This window comes from Magnolia sinica, chromosome 1 (genome assembly GCF_029962835.1).
Source record: "Magnolia sinica isolate HGM2019 chromosome 1, MsV1, whole genome shotgun sequence".
NCBI lineage: Eukaryota > Viridiplantae > Streptophyta > Magnoliopsida > Magnoliales > Magnoliaceae > Magnolia > Magnolia sinica.
The window spans coordinates 47,768,579-47,786,994 of NC_080573.1; the positions used below are offsets into that span (position 1 = coordinate 47,768,579).

Here is an 18,416-nt window from a genome sequence, read left to right on the forward strand (position 1 = left end):
CCCGAGAGTAGGGGGCAATGCTAGGCTGAGTCTGACCAGCTCGAGGAATGGGTCCTCTATTGACGAGCCGAGCCCGATATTGGCAGGCGGATAGTGAGGTCTTTTCCACTCACCTTATTACGTGCGATGGGGCGCCAATCTGGCTTGGAGTGTACTAGGCCCAGGTGATATTCCATATTTGAGCCGTATTGACTTATGGACTTAGATGAGGATTTGTATGCTTGAGTTGCATTTTGCATTACATGGCCTTGGTTTGGCTGACATCATTCATGCTTTGCACCGCATGGCCTTGGTACCGCTAATGGTATTCTTGGCCTTCATCAGCATGTTCCGTATTACTCTAATACTGCTTAACTGTATTACCACCTTGAGCACATACTTTCACCACCCTCTAAGCTTTCTATAAGCTTATGCACGACCATTGCGTGCAGGTGACGTTGGATCGCAGCAGCGCTGAGGCTTGAGCACGTGGCAGATTATTTTGGAGTTTTGTTCATCTTCATTGTATTTCCCTTTATGCTCATTGTACTTGTAAAGTTTTTTATCATAGTGAAAATGTGATGGATTTTTTGGTTATTGTTTGTGGGCTGTGCCTTTGGTTATGCTTATTACGAATTCAAACTGATGTTGAAAATCCTCCTCGTAGCATCCCAGGATCGGAACCTGGTGAATGGGCGCTAGGAGCCGAGAATGGGGTTCTACGAAGGCTGTCGGTGCCAGATTCGGCGATCGGAAATTTTGTTAGCCCGGTTTCAGAGTTTGGGGCGTGACAACAACACTCACATACACAACACGGTGGGCTCCATGGCCTTGTAGGCCCCCCGGCACTCACATACGTGTGCTCCACGAAGTTTTGGATCTAGCTTACATTTGTTTTCTATGCATCCATGTCAGCGTGACTACATTAACAAGTTGCCGTAAATAAACATAACAGCAGCCCGGGGAAGGTTATAACAGTGGGTGTCCAATCACCGCCGTTTGTTGTGGTGGGTCCACTTGAGCTTAGAATCAAGCTGGTATTTATGTTTTGTCCTTCATCTAGGTCTAAGTGACCAGCAGATAAACATCAGGGTGGGCCCTAGGAACAGTTTTGATGACAGCTACTCCGCAGTTGTTTGCTATGGTGGGTCCACTTGAGCTTTGAATTGCCTCATTTTTCATGGTCAGCAAGTCTAACTTTTTGGTAAATGGTCACACATAGGGGTTTGTATGTGTATATATCCATAAAATACACACGTAAGAAGGTTGGTACATATATAGGTAGTACACTTGTTGTAACGCCCTGAAATTCGAGGGTCGAGCATAACTCAGCTCCCGAGTTCCAAAACATCACTTATGCAACATATTTAATGATGGATGTATGTTATCTGTATTAGTGCATAAAATATGGAATAGATTAAGCCAAATAGCAAATATAATTTAGGGATAAGTGAAGAAAGCAAGCGGAAGACTTATAGAATCATATGTGTACAAGTGCAAATCCCTGAAGTACATATACATACCAGGTCGTTCTGACAAGTGTTATTATCAAAATTACAAGTATTAGATTACATCATTTAATTTTCCAAAAGAAATCCCAGCATCCCGCGCATCAGAACGAGGCTCACTAGAACCCATCTGAAAACTGCATAAAAGAGAAAGCAGCCTCATCATCATCCATCTCCCGCTCTGCCTCAGAGGTCGCCTCAACATCTGCAACATCAGTAGCTAAGACAGAGTCTGGTGGGTGTTTAACACCGCCCCAAAACGTGGGAGTGAGTGATCAACTCAGTGGAACAATAAAGCACAGGTTAACATGTTATCAGTTCAATCAAGCAGTAATGATAAAGCAGAACAATTAAATATATCCTAAGTACTCTTGTTAATGCAAGGATGTATGCAGAATGATGCGTGCCCTCGCGCGTACACCCTCAGCGTCTTCATCTTACGTTACGCATGACATCGCCTCAAAGTGCGCCACATCTACAAAGCACATGCAAATGCGGTGAATGAACATGATTACCAAGTTGTTATTAGTCCTTTTCATACAGCAGGATTGGGAAGCTAAGGTACCTTCCTCATATCACCATCCAAACAGTGATCCATTCTAGGGTCGTCAATCCTAGACATCTCATACAATCATATGGTTGTACGTCGTAGCAAAGGGCTCGTCATCAATCAATGCACGCTGATCACACCTTCGTTACTACACTAAGGCTCGTCACCTCAATGCGGTATCCAGGCATGCTCGAGGTCACTACAAAGGACTCGTCACTAATCAATGTAGGCCAACAGCACGAATATAGTGTCCCATACCACCATAATCGGCTCACGAGTTTGGTTGCTCATTGGTCACTACGGGGAGGCTCGTCACCCCAGCATAGGCTGACAGCTCGACCACGGTGTCCCATACCACCATGTCCAGCTCATGAGTCTTAGCGGATCAAGGTACCATGGTTAATAGGATTTCATCGGTAAGTTTGGTACCCTAGATTCAAACAGGAGCGTCCATACATGGTGAACATACATCGAACAATCGGGTTACTTGATGAACTCGACTAGCACGAGCGCACGTTGAGTTGAACGACATAGAGTGCGCAAACACTCCGCGTGGCCAAACTACTGCCGGCAACTCTAATACGGCTCAGGTTCGTCTAATCACGTCCTTCGTGGCGAAAGCAATCTCAGCCACGAACTTAAGGCAGATTACCGATTTCCTGGACTATTCATAGTCCCAAACACATTACACTATAACAGATATTCGTATTTAATGTAAAACAGTAATGGAACAACAACTTCAACCATGTAGCATATGAGTACTTGAAGAATATCAACTTAACATGAATGTAAGCATAAGTAATGCTTGAACTTAAACAACAAGGAACATAACTAGCATGAAGGAAATCATACACACTAGTAGGAGAGTTGAGAATCGCTTCTCAACGCCCATACTAGGTTGATATATCACACTTTAGATCATTCAGACATTTCTACAAACACTTAGAATACATAACACAACATACATGACGTATGTTGAAATACACACATTTGGACAATTCCTTTTGTCAAGGAGTTGTTGCACATACCATTAGCATAAGTACACAACAAATAATCATGGCAATCACATGTTCATATTTTATACGCATACTGTACTTTATACATACACATGGAATACACAAATCTCAATATAACACATGCATATCAGGAACACAGAATAAACATAACATTTGGCATGTGAAAACTCATCCATAGCAAAAATAAACCATTAACTAGCATTGAAAGCCTTGAAAACCATAACCTATACGATTAAAGTCCGCATCTTAAGCCAGAAAAGAACACCGAATTGATTTCAGACGATATGTCTTCGTCAACGGCGATAGAATACCCTAAAGCAAGAATAGAAATGAGCTACAACAACACAAAGACTATTCTAAGCTCTAACACAGATTAGGGTTAGGTTAACTTACCCAAAGATGAACTCAGAATCGCCGGAATAACGATTCTAAAGTGAAGGTTCAAGGATGAAGAAGAACAGGAAAGAATCTAAGATGATTCACCAACTTCTCTCTCACTTTCTCTCTCTTTTCCTCTCTCTTTCTTAGCTAGGGTTAGGAAATTCGTATGGAAAAGAGAGCTAGGGTTTTAAGGTCTATAAATAGGCCTAATATTGATGAAAATAACCCCAGGGCCAAGGTATACTTAGGGTACAACCAAAACCGGCCTCTCACGATCCAACGAAGCACTTCCAGTGGGCCTATTACCACGAAAGGTCGGACTTAAGCTCATCGACCATGGATCTAGGTCAAGCTGAGTTTTCGTACCGACCGGATCTTCAGATCAGCCGTGGCGGACCACACTCAATTCAACGGTCACAGAATCTCGATCAGGTCCACAAGCACAAGGACATGCCTGAGCCACCTTCCCTGATCAGAGGATGAAATTGGGTCAGAATCCAACGGTCAGATTACTTAAAATCGTCGTGCAAGCGACACGACTCAGATTTCATAAAAGCTTAATAAATTTCCAACCGTTCTCACACTCTTCACTCCAGACTCAATCAAATCGACCCAGAACATCACATGGACTTGATTTTCGAGGTGATGGTCAAGCTAACATGGTGACCGCAACAGCCTAAGATCATCGCTATTGAACTTTCGACGCGCGGTACAGGTCCGATCCAAAACTTCCAAAAATTTCCACGAACAACTGGATTTAGCGATGGATCCCAGATTTCAGAGTAACATAGCGCTAACTATTCTATAGGTTTTGAGTCATGCAGATACAATTTAAAGTGATTGATGCAAATTTCACAAGCAATCGAGTATAGCGCTAATTACCTCAAAAACAACTACTAAGGAAAGATTAGCACAAAATTTCCAGGGTCATTACACTTGTATAAAGTCATATAAATATATGCACATGGGGAAAAAGTAGATGTAAATAATAAATCTCTAACTCCAAAAATATATAAAAAGAAATCAAGGCATTATAAAAAAAATGACTTCAGCTTAAGATGCCCTTAACAGAAAGAATGAGGCAGATACCGAACTCAACTAAACCACACCATACGAAATTGTGGGGATTGAATGCTTGCCATTTTCTAGTGCGGATTGAATGCTTGACATTCGAAACCTCTCATTGCTCACGCAGATTATTTTCCATCCAACCTATTCTCAAAGTCACATGACCCTGGATGAAGGGAAAACACAAATATCAACTTGATCCAAAACTTCTGTGGCCCTTGAGAAGTTTTCACGAGTATGCGTTCAATCCTCACTGTTTCTTGTGGTGTGGTCCATTCGACCTTTGGATCGGCCTCATTTTTGGACTCGGGCCCTAAAATGAGCTGAAAAAATGTATGGACAGCGTGGATAAAATACATCATTGTCGGGCGGGCCATACGGTCTACACCTTAAAGCCAGCGATCAACCCACACATGGTAGAAAACCGATAGTAGACTAAGATTAGGGCTAAAAGTCGGGCGGGTTAGGTTGCGTTGGTGCTCAACCCCAGCCCAACCTAAGGTTCCTATACCTCAACCCTAACCTAACACAACCCAACCTCGGGTTGGGAATTCTCAACCCAAGCCCAACCCAAGCGGGCTCGGTTGGGTTAATCGTTTTGGTCGGGTGGATACATGCTAATATTTTCATTATTAAATTAGTCTATTATATTTCAATACATACTTATTTTTTGTACCTGTGATTTTATTAATTATATACGTAGTTATTTATCGTAAAGAAACTCTTTTTTTTCTTAACAAACAAACCAAAATATAGGACAACTACTCCTTTAAATATTGTGTTGTGTGGCACGCAATCTATTTCGTATAGAAAAACCTAGCGTACCTTATTAGCTTGAGTCATCGGAAATTATGTAGACCAGTGAAACTTGACAGCACTAGAATTTTATAAGTAAATTACATATTAATGGGGTTTGGGTTGGTTTGGGTTGGGTTGGGTTGGGCAACCGGATACTTCAACCCAAGCCCAATGCAAGTTTTATTGGGTTGGTATTTATATATCCCAATCTTAAGAATAGATTCGATACATCCTGCCCGGGCCCAACCCAATGCCGGGTCGGTCGGGTTGCACCTGCGCAATTTTCAGCCCTAACTGAGATCTATCTCATCTCATCAGACCTTCCATTTTTCGTTGCAGCAATGGCTTGGGTCGAGTTCCGCTCTCTCCTTCTAATTTCTGCCCTCTTTCGCGTTCTCCTAATATTCTACGGAGAATGGCAAGATAGCCACATGGAGGTCCGATACACCGATATCGACTACGTCGTCTTCTCCGATGCCGCTTCTCTCGTTGCCTCAGGAAAATCTCCCTACGACCGCTCCACGTATCGATACTCGCCACTCCTTGCGTTCCTGCTCGTGCCCAATTCAATATTCCATCCCTCATGGGGGAAATTCGTCTTCTCCGCTTCCGGTAAATTGGGTTTGTTGCCTTGTCTGATTTCGTGCCTCGGATTTCATTTTTGTTGATTTATTGATAGATTTTCTCCGAACTTTTCTATTGATTGTTTGGCATCTTTTGTTGGATGATTAATAGGTAGTAGTTCTGTTTCTGGTAATTGGGTCTTTTTCTTTTCTGATTTCGTTTGTGATTTGGATTTAGCTTGTTGGTTTGTCTTTGAACTTAGTCTAGTGATTCTTTTGTCTTTGTTGGATGATTAGTAGGCAGAGTTGGGTTTCAGTAGTTTAGTTAGATTTGGCATTTGGGTTGAGGAATGCTTAGTGTGCCTCTTCAACACATGGAAACAATATAAACAAGTGCAGGGCCGACACCGCTCATCAGATGATATCCACTGGTTTGATACCATGTCTCAAAAATTGGGCCAATTTGGTGATCAGGTGGCTATATGCGTAAAATAAAAAATGGACAACTGAAAATTGACCAGAGGTCCAAATTCTACACACGCGTGGCCCACCTTATGGTCACATGGGCTGAGCTTTTAGACATGGAATGTATAATACACAGTGGGAATTGCTGATGAACAGCTTTGATCTTGGATAAATGTTACTCATTTCCATGTTTAAGAAAAACAATGTAAATGTGCACTCAAGTTAATACACTTTGCATTCATCTTTCAGATTGCACTTTCAATTCATTTATTGTTTTATTATCATTTTTTGTGGGTTTGGTGCATTGATTTTCATGATTATGGTGATGATCAATGGGTAGTCTTTGCATTTTCGAAATCTGTTGGAGTTTTTGTTTGAATTTGCATTTCACCTTATATATGGGTAGTCTTTTCTGGATTTGCATCGACTCTCTTTTCTGGATTTGCATCGACTCTCTCTCTCTCTCTCTCTCTCTCTCTCTGGCTTGTCTGTGTTGGATGGTCACTGGCTACTGTTTGATTTCAGTGCGGCTGGAAATGGGTCTGACCCAACCAGTTCAAAATCCAGGCCTGAACCAACCCCAGGCCTGGCCATTGGCTGGCCTAGATTTCAGTAATGGGCTCCTACATTGTAACCAATTAATCATTCATTGTGAGAGTTCCTCTTGTTGCCTTTCGCTTAATGAGTTTCCCTTCTTTGGGAATTCCTGTATGGATTTGAAATTTTCAGTTCATGTGTGTTGTATGACTATTATATATAGTGCTGGAATTTTAGGCTTTTCTCACATTTGTCTCTTGCTCATCTTCTGCTGGTTGCTTAATGGGTAGTGTTGGATTTTTCTAAAGAAGTTAACAATCATGGGCACCATCCACAATGCTACATATCATGTGCTAATGTACTCGATGGTTTATGATGGGGATCATCCATATTATGACTCTTAATATGGATGGGCCATGATCCAAAGATCCCATGTATCGAACAATCCTTGCGGTCTGATCAGTTGACCTTTTGCCAATGAATGTGGACCATTTATTATATGCCTTTTTACTATCCATTTTTTTAAGTAGGTAATCAGGTGGGGCTCCAGATTGAACGATCCAGAATTCCAGATCACCGGACCGATGGGCCACGTGTCCAATTCTTCAAAGAGCCCATGATAACTTGTGTTTGCACAGTGACATAGGTTATATTTCCCCATTTGTGCAAGTGTTAATCTTCTACCAAATTTCCCATTTTGGATGGATTTTTTTAGTTAACTTGTTGCTTGAATGGTGGGGTTCTATTCATTTTCCGTCCTTCATTTTTCATTCGTGTTTTGATTATCTATGTTGGATGATTACTAGGTGTTTAGATTTAGGTTCAAACAGCATCTCTTAACCCGGAATCCTGTTTGAATCACTTCCGTTTGTATGTATTCTTTGATTGGTGGGCCGGGTTGTGCTTTTGGTTGTTTTTTTCCCATTGGGTTCTTTAACGTTTGTGTTGGGTGATTAGTAGTGAGTGTCAGATAATGGTTAGAGAAGGCTTAATAAGATCTTCTTAAGGAGTTTAGAGCAGTTGTCTCACATGTACGAAGAAAGTAGTCGGTGTCAGATAATGGTTGGAAAAGGCTTCTTTCTACCAAAGTTCCTGGTTGAATTTCTTTCTTTCTTTCATTTTGGTTTATAGGTGTTGTTTGAAGTCCATTATGTGAGAATCTTGTTTATTTTGTTTTCCATTTGTTACTTGTTTCATTATATATATATATATATATATATATATATATATATATATATATATATATATATATATATATATATATATATATGGGAAAAGGTTCTATGCGCTCGACCTCACGATAAGCTCCCGTGAGGTCGAGCTGTGTGGGCCCCACCGTGATGCGTGTCGACCATCAACACCATGCATTTGATGGGTCCCCTCTAAATTATGGGATGTCCCATAAATCAGCCGTATACGGAACTTAGGTGGGCCATACCATCTAAAATCATGTGAAGACACCGTTAAAACTTATAAAAGCACTTGGTGGGGCCCACCTGAATTTTTAATGCTGCTGAAACTTGGTCTAAACCCTCATCCAAGTGGGACACACATAATGGATGGGCTGGATTTGCAAACCACATCTTGGTGGGCCCAAAAAATGATTATGAATGTTTTAGAGGTGCACGGCCCCTCCCCACTTCTGTATGTGGTGTGGCCCACACAAGTCACGGATTGACTTGATTTTTGAGACCTAGGCCCACGATGGAATGGTGCATCTGACTGATGGGGTAGATGTTCGAAACGCATCACAGTGGGGCCCACACAACTCGACCTCATGGGACGGACTCGTGAGGTCGAGCGCATAGTACCTTTTCCCTATATATATATATATATATATATATATATATATATATATATATATATATATATTAATGGCTGTGTTAGATTTGCTTTTGGGTGAAGAAGGCTTTGGTTCTGTTGGACATTCTGGTTAAGTTTCTTTTTCTATACTATATACCTGTGTTGTTGCTTTAGTCTATTTTGGAAGATTTCATACTTTATCATTGCTTTTTCAGTTATATTGGTTGGTTGATTGGAAAATATTTTATGTGGATTGATTGTTCATCTTCATTGTACAGTGTCAGTGCCAGTTATTTCTTTTCCTGCTTAAATTGCATTCTTTATGCATGTATTGTTTTACTGTTGGTTTGTGTGTACAAATGTTTGTTCTAGTTGAGAACTCATCGCTAGGGGTGCACATGGAACCGGTAAACCGGACCGGAACCGACCAAACCGCACAGTTTGGTCCGGTTTTGAAGTGCACCGGTTCCGGTTCTGAAAATCAAAGAACTGGTTAGTTCGGTTCGGTTCGGTTCTCGGTTGGGTTATGTAGAACCGAACCAGACCATAGAACCGAACTTGGAACCGGACCGTAGAACCAAACTTGGAACTGAACCTGGAACCGGACTGTGATTATCATGCTTAATTGGACTTGTCTTAAAGCTATTTTATGAGTTTACCATCTATTTTAGTTGTCTATTTGACTCATAATTTATGGTTTACAATACGCCCTTTGATTGTTTCCGTAAATGTCTTTTGCACACCTTACACAATATCTATACCATTCATCAAATGGATCACAACACGAATGGACATGGGTGAGATTATAAAAAATTAAAAAAAACATGCAATTGGTCTGGATTATAAAAAGGCCAGAACCGTAGAACCGAACCGGAACCGAACTGGTTTTTACGGTCCGGTTCCGATTCGGTTATAGGGTGAAAACGGTCCGGTTCCAGTTCTTGTTTTCCTAGAATCATTAGGAATTGTTCGGTTCTAGTTTCACCCTAGAACCGGACCGAACCGAACCGTGTGTACCCCCACTCATCGCCTGCTTGTTGAAAAAGGAAAGGGTTGCAGCACACCAGTAGAGGGTGATTATTCCTCTTTTGAGTTGTACCATTGGTTTCTGTTTTACAAATTAAAATTACGCAATAATTATCTGACTAAAAATATAATTATGGTTGTCGTTCTCATTTTCTTTGTTCTTGGTCTCGAAGTTCCTTGAATTGATTTGTGTGCATGCAATCTCAGATTTGCTCGTGGGTTTGTTTATGCATTCCATCTTGAAGCTACGTTGTGTTCCTGAGAAGCTACGACTTTATACGGTGGCAGCTTGGCTCTTCAATCCATTCACCTTCACTATTGGCACCCGAGGAAACTGTGAGCCTATTGTCTGTGCCATGGTTCTGTGGGTCATAATTTCTCTTATGAATGGTGTAAGTTTGGCTCCCCCTCACGCCTTATCATAATAAGCCATGGAAATGGCTCTGAATTTTCACAGAATGGTGTAAATAATTTTAGAACTTTAGGAATGATGAAAATTGTGCTTTATATTTGAGGATGAGGAAACTACTGAGCAGAATGTGAATATCATATTTTGACAAGCCCGGATATTAAATAGTGGACTTCTAGTTGCTGTTCTTCTAAATGTGTGACTGTCATTGGTTTCTTTTACTTGCTATTGTTTTTAGAAATTTAGGACTAATTGCAGATTTCGTAAATGGCAAGGATGTTTATTTGGTTGTTTGTTTGACTGTCCTCATGCTCCAGTGTGTCCAAGTGGAACTCCATGGATCAGTGATCCAGACCATTTATCTGATGGGCCCCACCATGGATGGTGGATGCCCCAAATACCTATGTTCGAGGGATATCAATTTTTTTAGCAATTGTCTATAAATAGATGCTTAAGAACAACAGCCAGAAAGAGGGCAGAAATTGGACTCTGCCCATGAGCAATGGCCTGTAAATACATGCTTAAGAACAACACTCCAGAAAGAGGGCAGAATTGGACTCGGCCCACAATACAAATGATCTGGATAATGTACCATGGTCTCCAGTTGCATGGATGGTGTGAGTCAGGCCACATTCATATCCTGAAATCTCTCTCTCTCTCTCTCTCTCTCTCTCTCTCTCTCTCTCTCTCTCTCTCTCTCACACACACACACACACACTTGCATGGATGGTGTGAGTCAGGCCACATTCATGTCCTGATATATCCTCTGTGTGTGTGTGTATGTGTGTGTGCGATCAATCTGAGTTCATAAAGGTAATAACTTGCCCGATGCTGCTTTTGTTTGCAGGTAACATATTGGAAGCAGCATTTTGGTATGGGCTTCTCGTCCATTTTAGAATCTACCCCATCATCTATTCTCTTCCTATCATCTTAGTTCTTGAACCCTGTTACTTCCGATCTGGTCAGAAGCCCACCCTTGGGAATTGGAGTCTTAGACAACAAAAATTATCCGAAGGTTCAAATATAAAAACAGTTAAACCACCAAAGGCATTCAGGAGGCTGTTATGTTATCCATGGATTTTTTTCAAAAGCATGTTAACAAGGGAAAGAATACTGTTTGGGTTCATCTCTGGGGCTGTCTTCTTCTCTTGGACTGCTCTATCCTTCTATCTCTATGGATGGGAGTTCTTGAATGAGGCGTTGCTATATCATCTAACACGTACTGATCCAAGGCATAACTTCTCGATCTATTTCTACCACATCTATCTTCATCATGAACACAGATTCTCAGTGGTTGAGAAGCTCATCTCTTTCTTGCCTCAGCTGATGGTGCAGCTGGTTCTCTCCTTCAGTTTTGCGCAAGACCTCCCATTCTGTCTTTTTGTGCAGACAGTCGCATTCGTGGCATTCAATAAGGTTTGTGAGTGATTTGACCAGTGTAGTGGTTCAGTTCTGTTAGGGGCTGTTTTGGATTCAAGGAAAGAAAGGAAATATCATTTCCGAGGAAAGCAAGCAAAATAGGGGTGTAAATGGGTCAGATGGTTTGCAGGGGAGGCCCAGACTGGACCATTTAATAACCTAGTCTGTGTTTTCTCCCCAGATCGAACCCGTTAAAATCTAGGCCTGGTTTGGGTCAGGCCCAAGTCAAAATAAGCTAACCCGTTTATTTATTAGTTTGGGTTTGGGTTGAGTCTGGGGCAGGTCTGGGTCAAGCTAAGACATTTCCATGATTATCCTTATGTGATGGTTGGCCCAGATCTCGTACAAGTGTGCATGGATGGCATGTGTTTCACAAAACCCGTATTCAAACAAGGAACTGGACCTAGCAACAACATTCCTTTTGACAGTCGTCTTTTCCTTCTCCTCCTTTGCCCATTCAGTAGATAGATGATAAATGATCAAATACAACGGTTGTCACATGCGAGAACAACTTTCATATCCATCCACTAATGAACTAATTATAATTTCTCGATTCTTGCTTTCCCTAATTAAACTAAGTAATGATAAACAGTTTCTTAATTCCTTTACCCTAGACTTTGAGTTAGCTTCTCTCTTGTGTCCTAGTCTGCTGTAGGTTGGGTCCATTTTTAGGATGGCCCATATTGGACCAATTTAAAATCGGGTCTAGGTCAGGTTTGGTTGATTTTGGGAGGTTTCGGCCCTGATCCTTTTAGTAATTGGGTTGACCTTATGGACTTGGACCTGTTTCATGGGTCCAAATTTTGGTCCCAGGCCTGTTTAATTTCAGGTTGGGTCTTGTGACCCATCGGGCTGACCTGACCCATTTGCACTCCCAATGCAAAGGAAACTGATTTCACTATTTGTTTTTCAGCAAGTTTTTCCATGAAAATTGAGGCCCATTTTCAAATTCGTTGGCAAAACGAAAAGTTCCCATTGGAATTTACTTGGTAGCCGTTGGCATGTGCCATATTGACATTGACACATGTGGAGCATGGGGGTACTTGAAGATTGATAGTGAAACATTGGCAAGTGGCACGTGGGGTGGTTGAAGAAGGATAGTGGCACGTTTAGCACATCGCACATTGCACATGCGGGGCATTGGCACATGTGACAGCACAAGCTTGGATTGTGTCACGCTTGTGGGTTAATGGGACATTGGCACATTGGAAATCCTCTTTCCTATTTCCTGGAAACTTTCTGTTGTTGATGAATGCCTTTCCTACTAAAAGGGTTACATGAAAGGAGGAAGGGTAGTTTGTGAGAAGGTCCTTTCCACGAATCCAAACAGTTCATTAGAATAATGGTTATGGAAAATTCCTGTGATTTCTCTAAGCTTTTTATATCATTATTTTCAAAAGGGCCAACGTTATTTTACATATAAAAAGGTAAACTCGTTCTTGCTGAACATTCATGTTGATGCGGCTCGTTCGGGTCGCCATAGAAAAAATGGAAATGCTGACGGATATGATAATTGATCTTCGAATACCCTGCAAGCACCTCAAGCAATGGGAAATCCGAATGCACAGGTTGACATCAGGTTGCCTCAGTAGGTTTGCTGGAATATTCAGAGGATTACCTCAAGGCTAGAAAGTCAAAATAAATTCATTAATTAAGAAAAAAAATGGAAATTACAATGTAAAAGAAGATATTTATATAAAAAACCTTACCCTAATTAATCTAAAGCACTCATTTTCCCAACCCAATTCCTAATCTCAATCACACAATTTTTTTTTTTTTTTTTTTTAAATACAAAATTATTAAACAACCCTTAAACTCAAACAAGTAGCTAAAGCAAACAATGTAGGACATTTGGGCTGGGTGGGCTGCAAGCAAGTGCATAAGATGACCACCTCAATCGAATAAATAAACCATCTCATAATCTTGATCATTGAAATCGCGGACAACTTTAAGAGTTACAGTGAAGATGGGTGTGGTCTAGATGTGGCCTGCATCATATTTTCTCTTGAAATAATTGATTGTTTTATAGAGTCACAATAGTGTGGATAATTGATCTGATGTGGGGTCCATGGCGTAGATGCTGCTTGCATCACATATTCTGTCTTAGGCTTCAGCCAATCTACAAAATTGCTTTGGCTCTGAAGTCCTTAAATGTGGGGCCCATGGTTCAGTATTGGCACTGTTGATCTGATGTGCCCCACCAGGATGGTCATGCCCCAAAAGAACAAACATTTCTCAGATTGGAGGTCCTAATCCTTAAGGGGGTGTTTGGCGCATGAAATTAAATGGTATTAAGTGGGATGGAACTTTAAATCCCTTAGTTTGAAAAATCATCCCTGTTTGGTTCATCATAGGTTTCCAACATTGGATCCTGTGCACGAAGTAGGAAGGGCTTTCCCCAATTAACCAAGATTTCCAAAATCTATGAGATTTCCTCCTAAAAGCATAAGTTAGGAAGTTCTTACGCTGTTAAGGGAGGTGGGGCCTACCTTGATATTTGTGAGGAATCCACCCCATCCATCTGTTTTACAAGATCATTTTAGGGTAAGTGACCAAAAACGAGGTAGATTTAAAACTCAAGTGGGCCACGCAAGAGAAAACAATGGGGATTGAGTGACCATCATTGAAACATTCATATAACCACAAAAGTTTTGTATCACGATAAAGTTTTCTATGTTGTCAGTTCATCCCGACAGGAATGAACTTATAAATGGTTGGGATGACATATAAACATCAAGGTGGAGCTTGGGAAGGTTTCAATGGTAGGAAATTCTTTCCACACTCTTTCCTCTCATATGGCCCACTTAAGTGTTGGATCTACTTGACTTTTGGTAGCATGTCTTAAAATGATCTCACAAAATGGATGGATGGGATGGATTACTCACAAACATTAAGGTGGGCCCCACCTTACTTCTCACTATAGTTTTCAAACATGATTTTCAAGATTGGTAGTTGTTTTCCATGTACAACCAAAACACTACATGAATCAAAACATGTATTTAAGCCCTATATCATACGTGATCCAAACACCAAACTGAATAGCTCACTCCCATGGCATTAAGAGACAATCCACAAACAAGTGCATTTATTGCAAAAAAGCAATTCTATCCCACTTAATACCTTCTAATTCCATGCGCCAAACACACCCTAAGCTTTGACAATCTTTCACATTCCCCTCCCCCGAACCACATGTACGGCATTGGGAGCCTCAGCAATGTGTGCATTTGCAGTGGCAAGAACCCTATAATTACTCTATTTATGACCCAACAACTTTATGGCAAAGAAGGGTTCTGTTGTTAGGCACTTCTTTCTTTCCTAGATATCTGGCACTGTATTCTTGTTAAATGTGCTGCACATGTACGAAATTTGGAATGGTCATCTGATGGAAGTGGTACAATAGATGGGTTGTGCCCCAATAAGTACAGTTGGAAGATCCCAACTGCAGACTGGAGGACTATTGATGATGAAAAATTGATTGGTAGAAAAACCAAGAAAAAACATACTGCAATTAATGCTTCACATTCAATGGGCTGAACTGAAGTTGTCCAGTTGGCAATTTGTCCCCCAAGCGATGTATTATTGGGAATGGTCCCATCCACTGAATGGCCCCCCTCTTGTACAAGCCTGCATTTATTTGTTAAAGGCTACTGCTAACACTGCATACTCTCTCACGGTAATGCCCCTAACTTCTATTTCTGTATTTTTCATCCTTTATTTTCTTGTATGGGTTATTGGTTTCAGTTCATGTCCATTGACAGGTCATCACAGCACAGTACTTTGTATGGTTCTTCTGTCTGTTGCCTCTAATTCTTCCATGGAGCAATATGAAGCTTAAATGGAAAGGTTCAGCTTGCATCTTGTCGTGGGTGGGAGCTCAAATCCATTGGCTGATGTGGGGTTATCTTCTGGAGTTCAAAGGCAAGAATGTCTTTATTCAACTATGGTTGGCAAGCATCCTCTTCTTGGCTGCAAATACATGGGTTGTTATCATGGTTATCAGACACCACAGATTCTCACCGATCTTCATCCAATCAATGGTCACTAATTCCACTGATACTAGAAAAATTGAGTAAGGGGGCTCATTTTTTGTTTTCTCTTTGTTTTCTTGAAATGTGAGCTTTCTGTCTCTTTCATGTGGTATGCATGTACAAGATCCTGACCATCATCTGGGCCATAAAAATACAGCTTTCCTATTGATCTTAACTGCTGATTGGAGGACTTTTGCTCCCATTGAGCATCAATTCTTGGTTGGAATTTTACCTCTGTAATAATCAAAAGTTCTCTGATGGGCACTGGATTTTCTGGCAGTGTATTTTTGGGTTTGGTGCATCCATGGTAGCAGATGAAAGGTTCGGATCTCATGCATGTGTGCTATGTGAATGGAGATAGAATGTGTGATAACTAACAGCAGGTAGGCCGTTGCTGTTCTCTTTAACGTGGGTTAGTTGAGAAGCAACTGGGACATTTTTCATGCGGCTTTGGGAAGTTGAGAAGCAGCTGTTTTTTATTTTCCATTTTATGTAGTAGCTAATATGGTACCTCCAATTGAGTAATTTTCCAATTTGAACTTGGTGAACTTCTGTTGTATTTGAATCTCATTTCTGCTTGTTTCTAGCAGTCGGCCTTATATGGTAGCCCATTAAAGGACCAGAGCAGGTGGTCCCACAAATTCACACTATCTTTTAGGTGTTTGCCAGTAAGTTTGTGGCAGAAGGGTGTGTTATAAACACAGTGGGACTTCCTGTCATGTAGACATCTTGGTTTAGGGTGTGTTTGGATGCGCACTATCGCACGTAATCTGCTCTTTACCTTAGTGAAATGGAAATGACTTGTCTGTATTCTTAGCAATCATATTGACGGTCTGGGCTCCAAAATATAATATCAGTTTCTCCAGTGTTTGGACCATGGATAGAGACTCACAACCTGGATCAACTTGTCTGATCTTTAGTTGGTCATGACTCACTTGCCCGAGTTGGGGATGACTCGAGGTGTTGAACCGGACTGCGTATGACCAAGTCCTAGTCAACTCAGATGAGGACCCATGATTTGGACTTAAAAAAAACTGAACTGCAATCTGAGGGTTAAAACTTCCTCATTATGAATGCTAGGAAACATCATTAATTTCCGTTGTTTCCTGCTGGGTCGAACTGAATGTTTGAAATTCAATTCTCTTGTCATTGCAATCGCATCCTTATGGCAACGGAAAGTGGAAGTGTTGCAGTAATGTTTGGACATAAGTCCCAGTCACTAGGAAGCCTTGGACCATCTCTTTTTTCCCACTCTTCCTCTCCACCTACAACATACCTTTCTTGTGGCATGGACCACCATGCCAAAAAAGACTTTGTTGGGTTGGTATGTCTGATTCAGTTCGTAGGTCCATTGCTGTGGAGTGGCTGGACCACCACGCTAGTTCACCAACCCTAGTTTTAAATTTGTCGTGTTTCAGTTTCATCCACTGTACATTTGGCATACGTGGAGGCATTCTGGACCATACAAATTGTGGGCTTCACATGGCATGTCTTATTGTACTCATTGCTTGTTGAATTCGGACTACTGACCATTTTAATTTCAAACCAGTTGGATGGCTAGGATCATTCAGTCAATGTCATTGGAATGATGTGATCCTCAGTTTCCTAAGAAATAGTTGGAGCATTTTTGCTGAGGAAAGAAGACAAACCAGGCAAGTAACACAGGTGCAGCAACCCATCCATGTGTCAATAGCATAAAAACAGACCGGTGAGGATCGTCCCAATGTGGATCCATCAGAAAATGACCACCACCAAATTATGATAAAACGGATGGGCTATAATAGCTTTTCTAAACTGGCCGCAATGTGGATGGAATGGCACAAACCTCACACTGATCGGATGATCACAAGCCTCAAACGGACGGTTAGAAAAAACTAATCTGGCCTAAATTTAACTGATAAAAAATCTAATGTTAATTAGGTTTGTCAAACCATTGCAATTGCTGGGCTGACAGTTTGGACGGTCTGAAATTGTGTTCATGTATGATGTTTATAGTGGATGAGTTGTCTCATCTGAGCTGTAGCTTACCTTTATCATATCTGATTGAGAACGAGAGAGACTTCTGTTTGAGGCTAAGGTGCAGTTGTACTTAAGAATATCATGGCATATTCTGCGTTTATTGTCTGAGAAATGTGGCAGCAATGAATGGGCCATTCGTCTCATAAGCTGTACATGTGTGTAGTTTTAAGCCATTCTTCTGGTTGGCAGCAATATGGACATACCCTACTCCAAAATCAAGGGCTGCTCTTTTCGGTTGGCCACACAATTACATTGAATGTGACCAGTTGCCAGTTTTTGTTTCTACCCATCAAATTTTCTCATGCATGTGGCCCACCTGATAACTGGAATGCTGATGGCAATGTATTTTGCATTGCCGGTCCTGATTGTCTCCTTCAGGTCATGAGTGAGACAACGGATGGAAAATGAATCTTGCTAGAACAGTAGAACCTAAGGTTTGTTTTCAGTTTCAGATCGATGCGTGTCACATGTGCACCATTTCGGCCAAATCAGATGATTTCTTGATCACCGCGGTCATATGTTCCTTACTCAACGTGGCCCGCAATGTAGACGATTCAGATGGTCTATGTGAGTGCCTCATGTGAGAAGGATGAGTAACCATTGCGGTCCAGCGGTCCTATTTCGACGGACTTGTATCCGTAAATCAGAGGTCAGGGTCGTTCATACAATCCAGGTAGGGTGCACAGTGGGTAGGACCTGTTGTACCCTATTTGTGAACGTTATTGGGAAATCCAATAGGAAAGGATACGTTATGGCAAGGAAAAGATATGGTATACTAAAAATCTTAAAAGATACATAAAATGCTTTTTATGAAGGCACAGGTGAGCAGTTGAAAAAAATTCAAAAG

The 18,416-nt window shown here is 41.2% G+C and overlaps 1 protein-coding gene across 1 annotated transcript; it reads left to right on the forward strand.

Moving 5' to 3' along the window:
- The first annotated feature begins 932 nt into the window (after positions 1–932).
- Positions 933–16,360, forward strand: LOC131248289 (GPI mannosyltransferase 1-like). Its single transcript, XM_058248512.1, has 6 exons — positions 933–956; positions 5,640–5,912; positions 9,902–10,084; positions 10,951–11,519; positions 15,281–15,591; positions 16,141–16,360. The coding sequence occupies exons 2-6, from the start codon at positions 5,642–5,644 to the stop codon at positions 16,163–16,165; spliced, it is 1,359 nt and encodes a 452-aa protein (XP_058104495.1). The 5' UTR covers positions 933–956; positions 5,640–5,641; the 3' UTR covers positions 16,166–16,360.
- Positions 16,361–18,416: the final 2,056 nt, after the last annotated feature.

Bases quoted from the DNA above. Each gene is read 5' to 3' on its own strand.
- LOC131248289 (XM_058248512.1), top strand. From the start codon at position 5,642: ATGGCTTGGGTCGAGTTCCGCTCTCTCCTTCTAATTTCTGCCCTCTTT. The intron at 11,520-15,280 runs GTTTGTGAGTGA...GTCCATTGACAG, and splicing joins CATTCGTGGCATTCAATAAG to GTCATCACAGCACAGTACTT. The intron at 15,592-16,140 runs GTAAGGGGGCTC...TGTTTCTAGCAG, and splicing joins ACTGATACTAGAAAAATTGA to TCGGCCTTATATGGTAGCCC.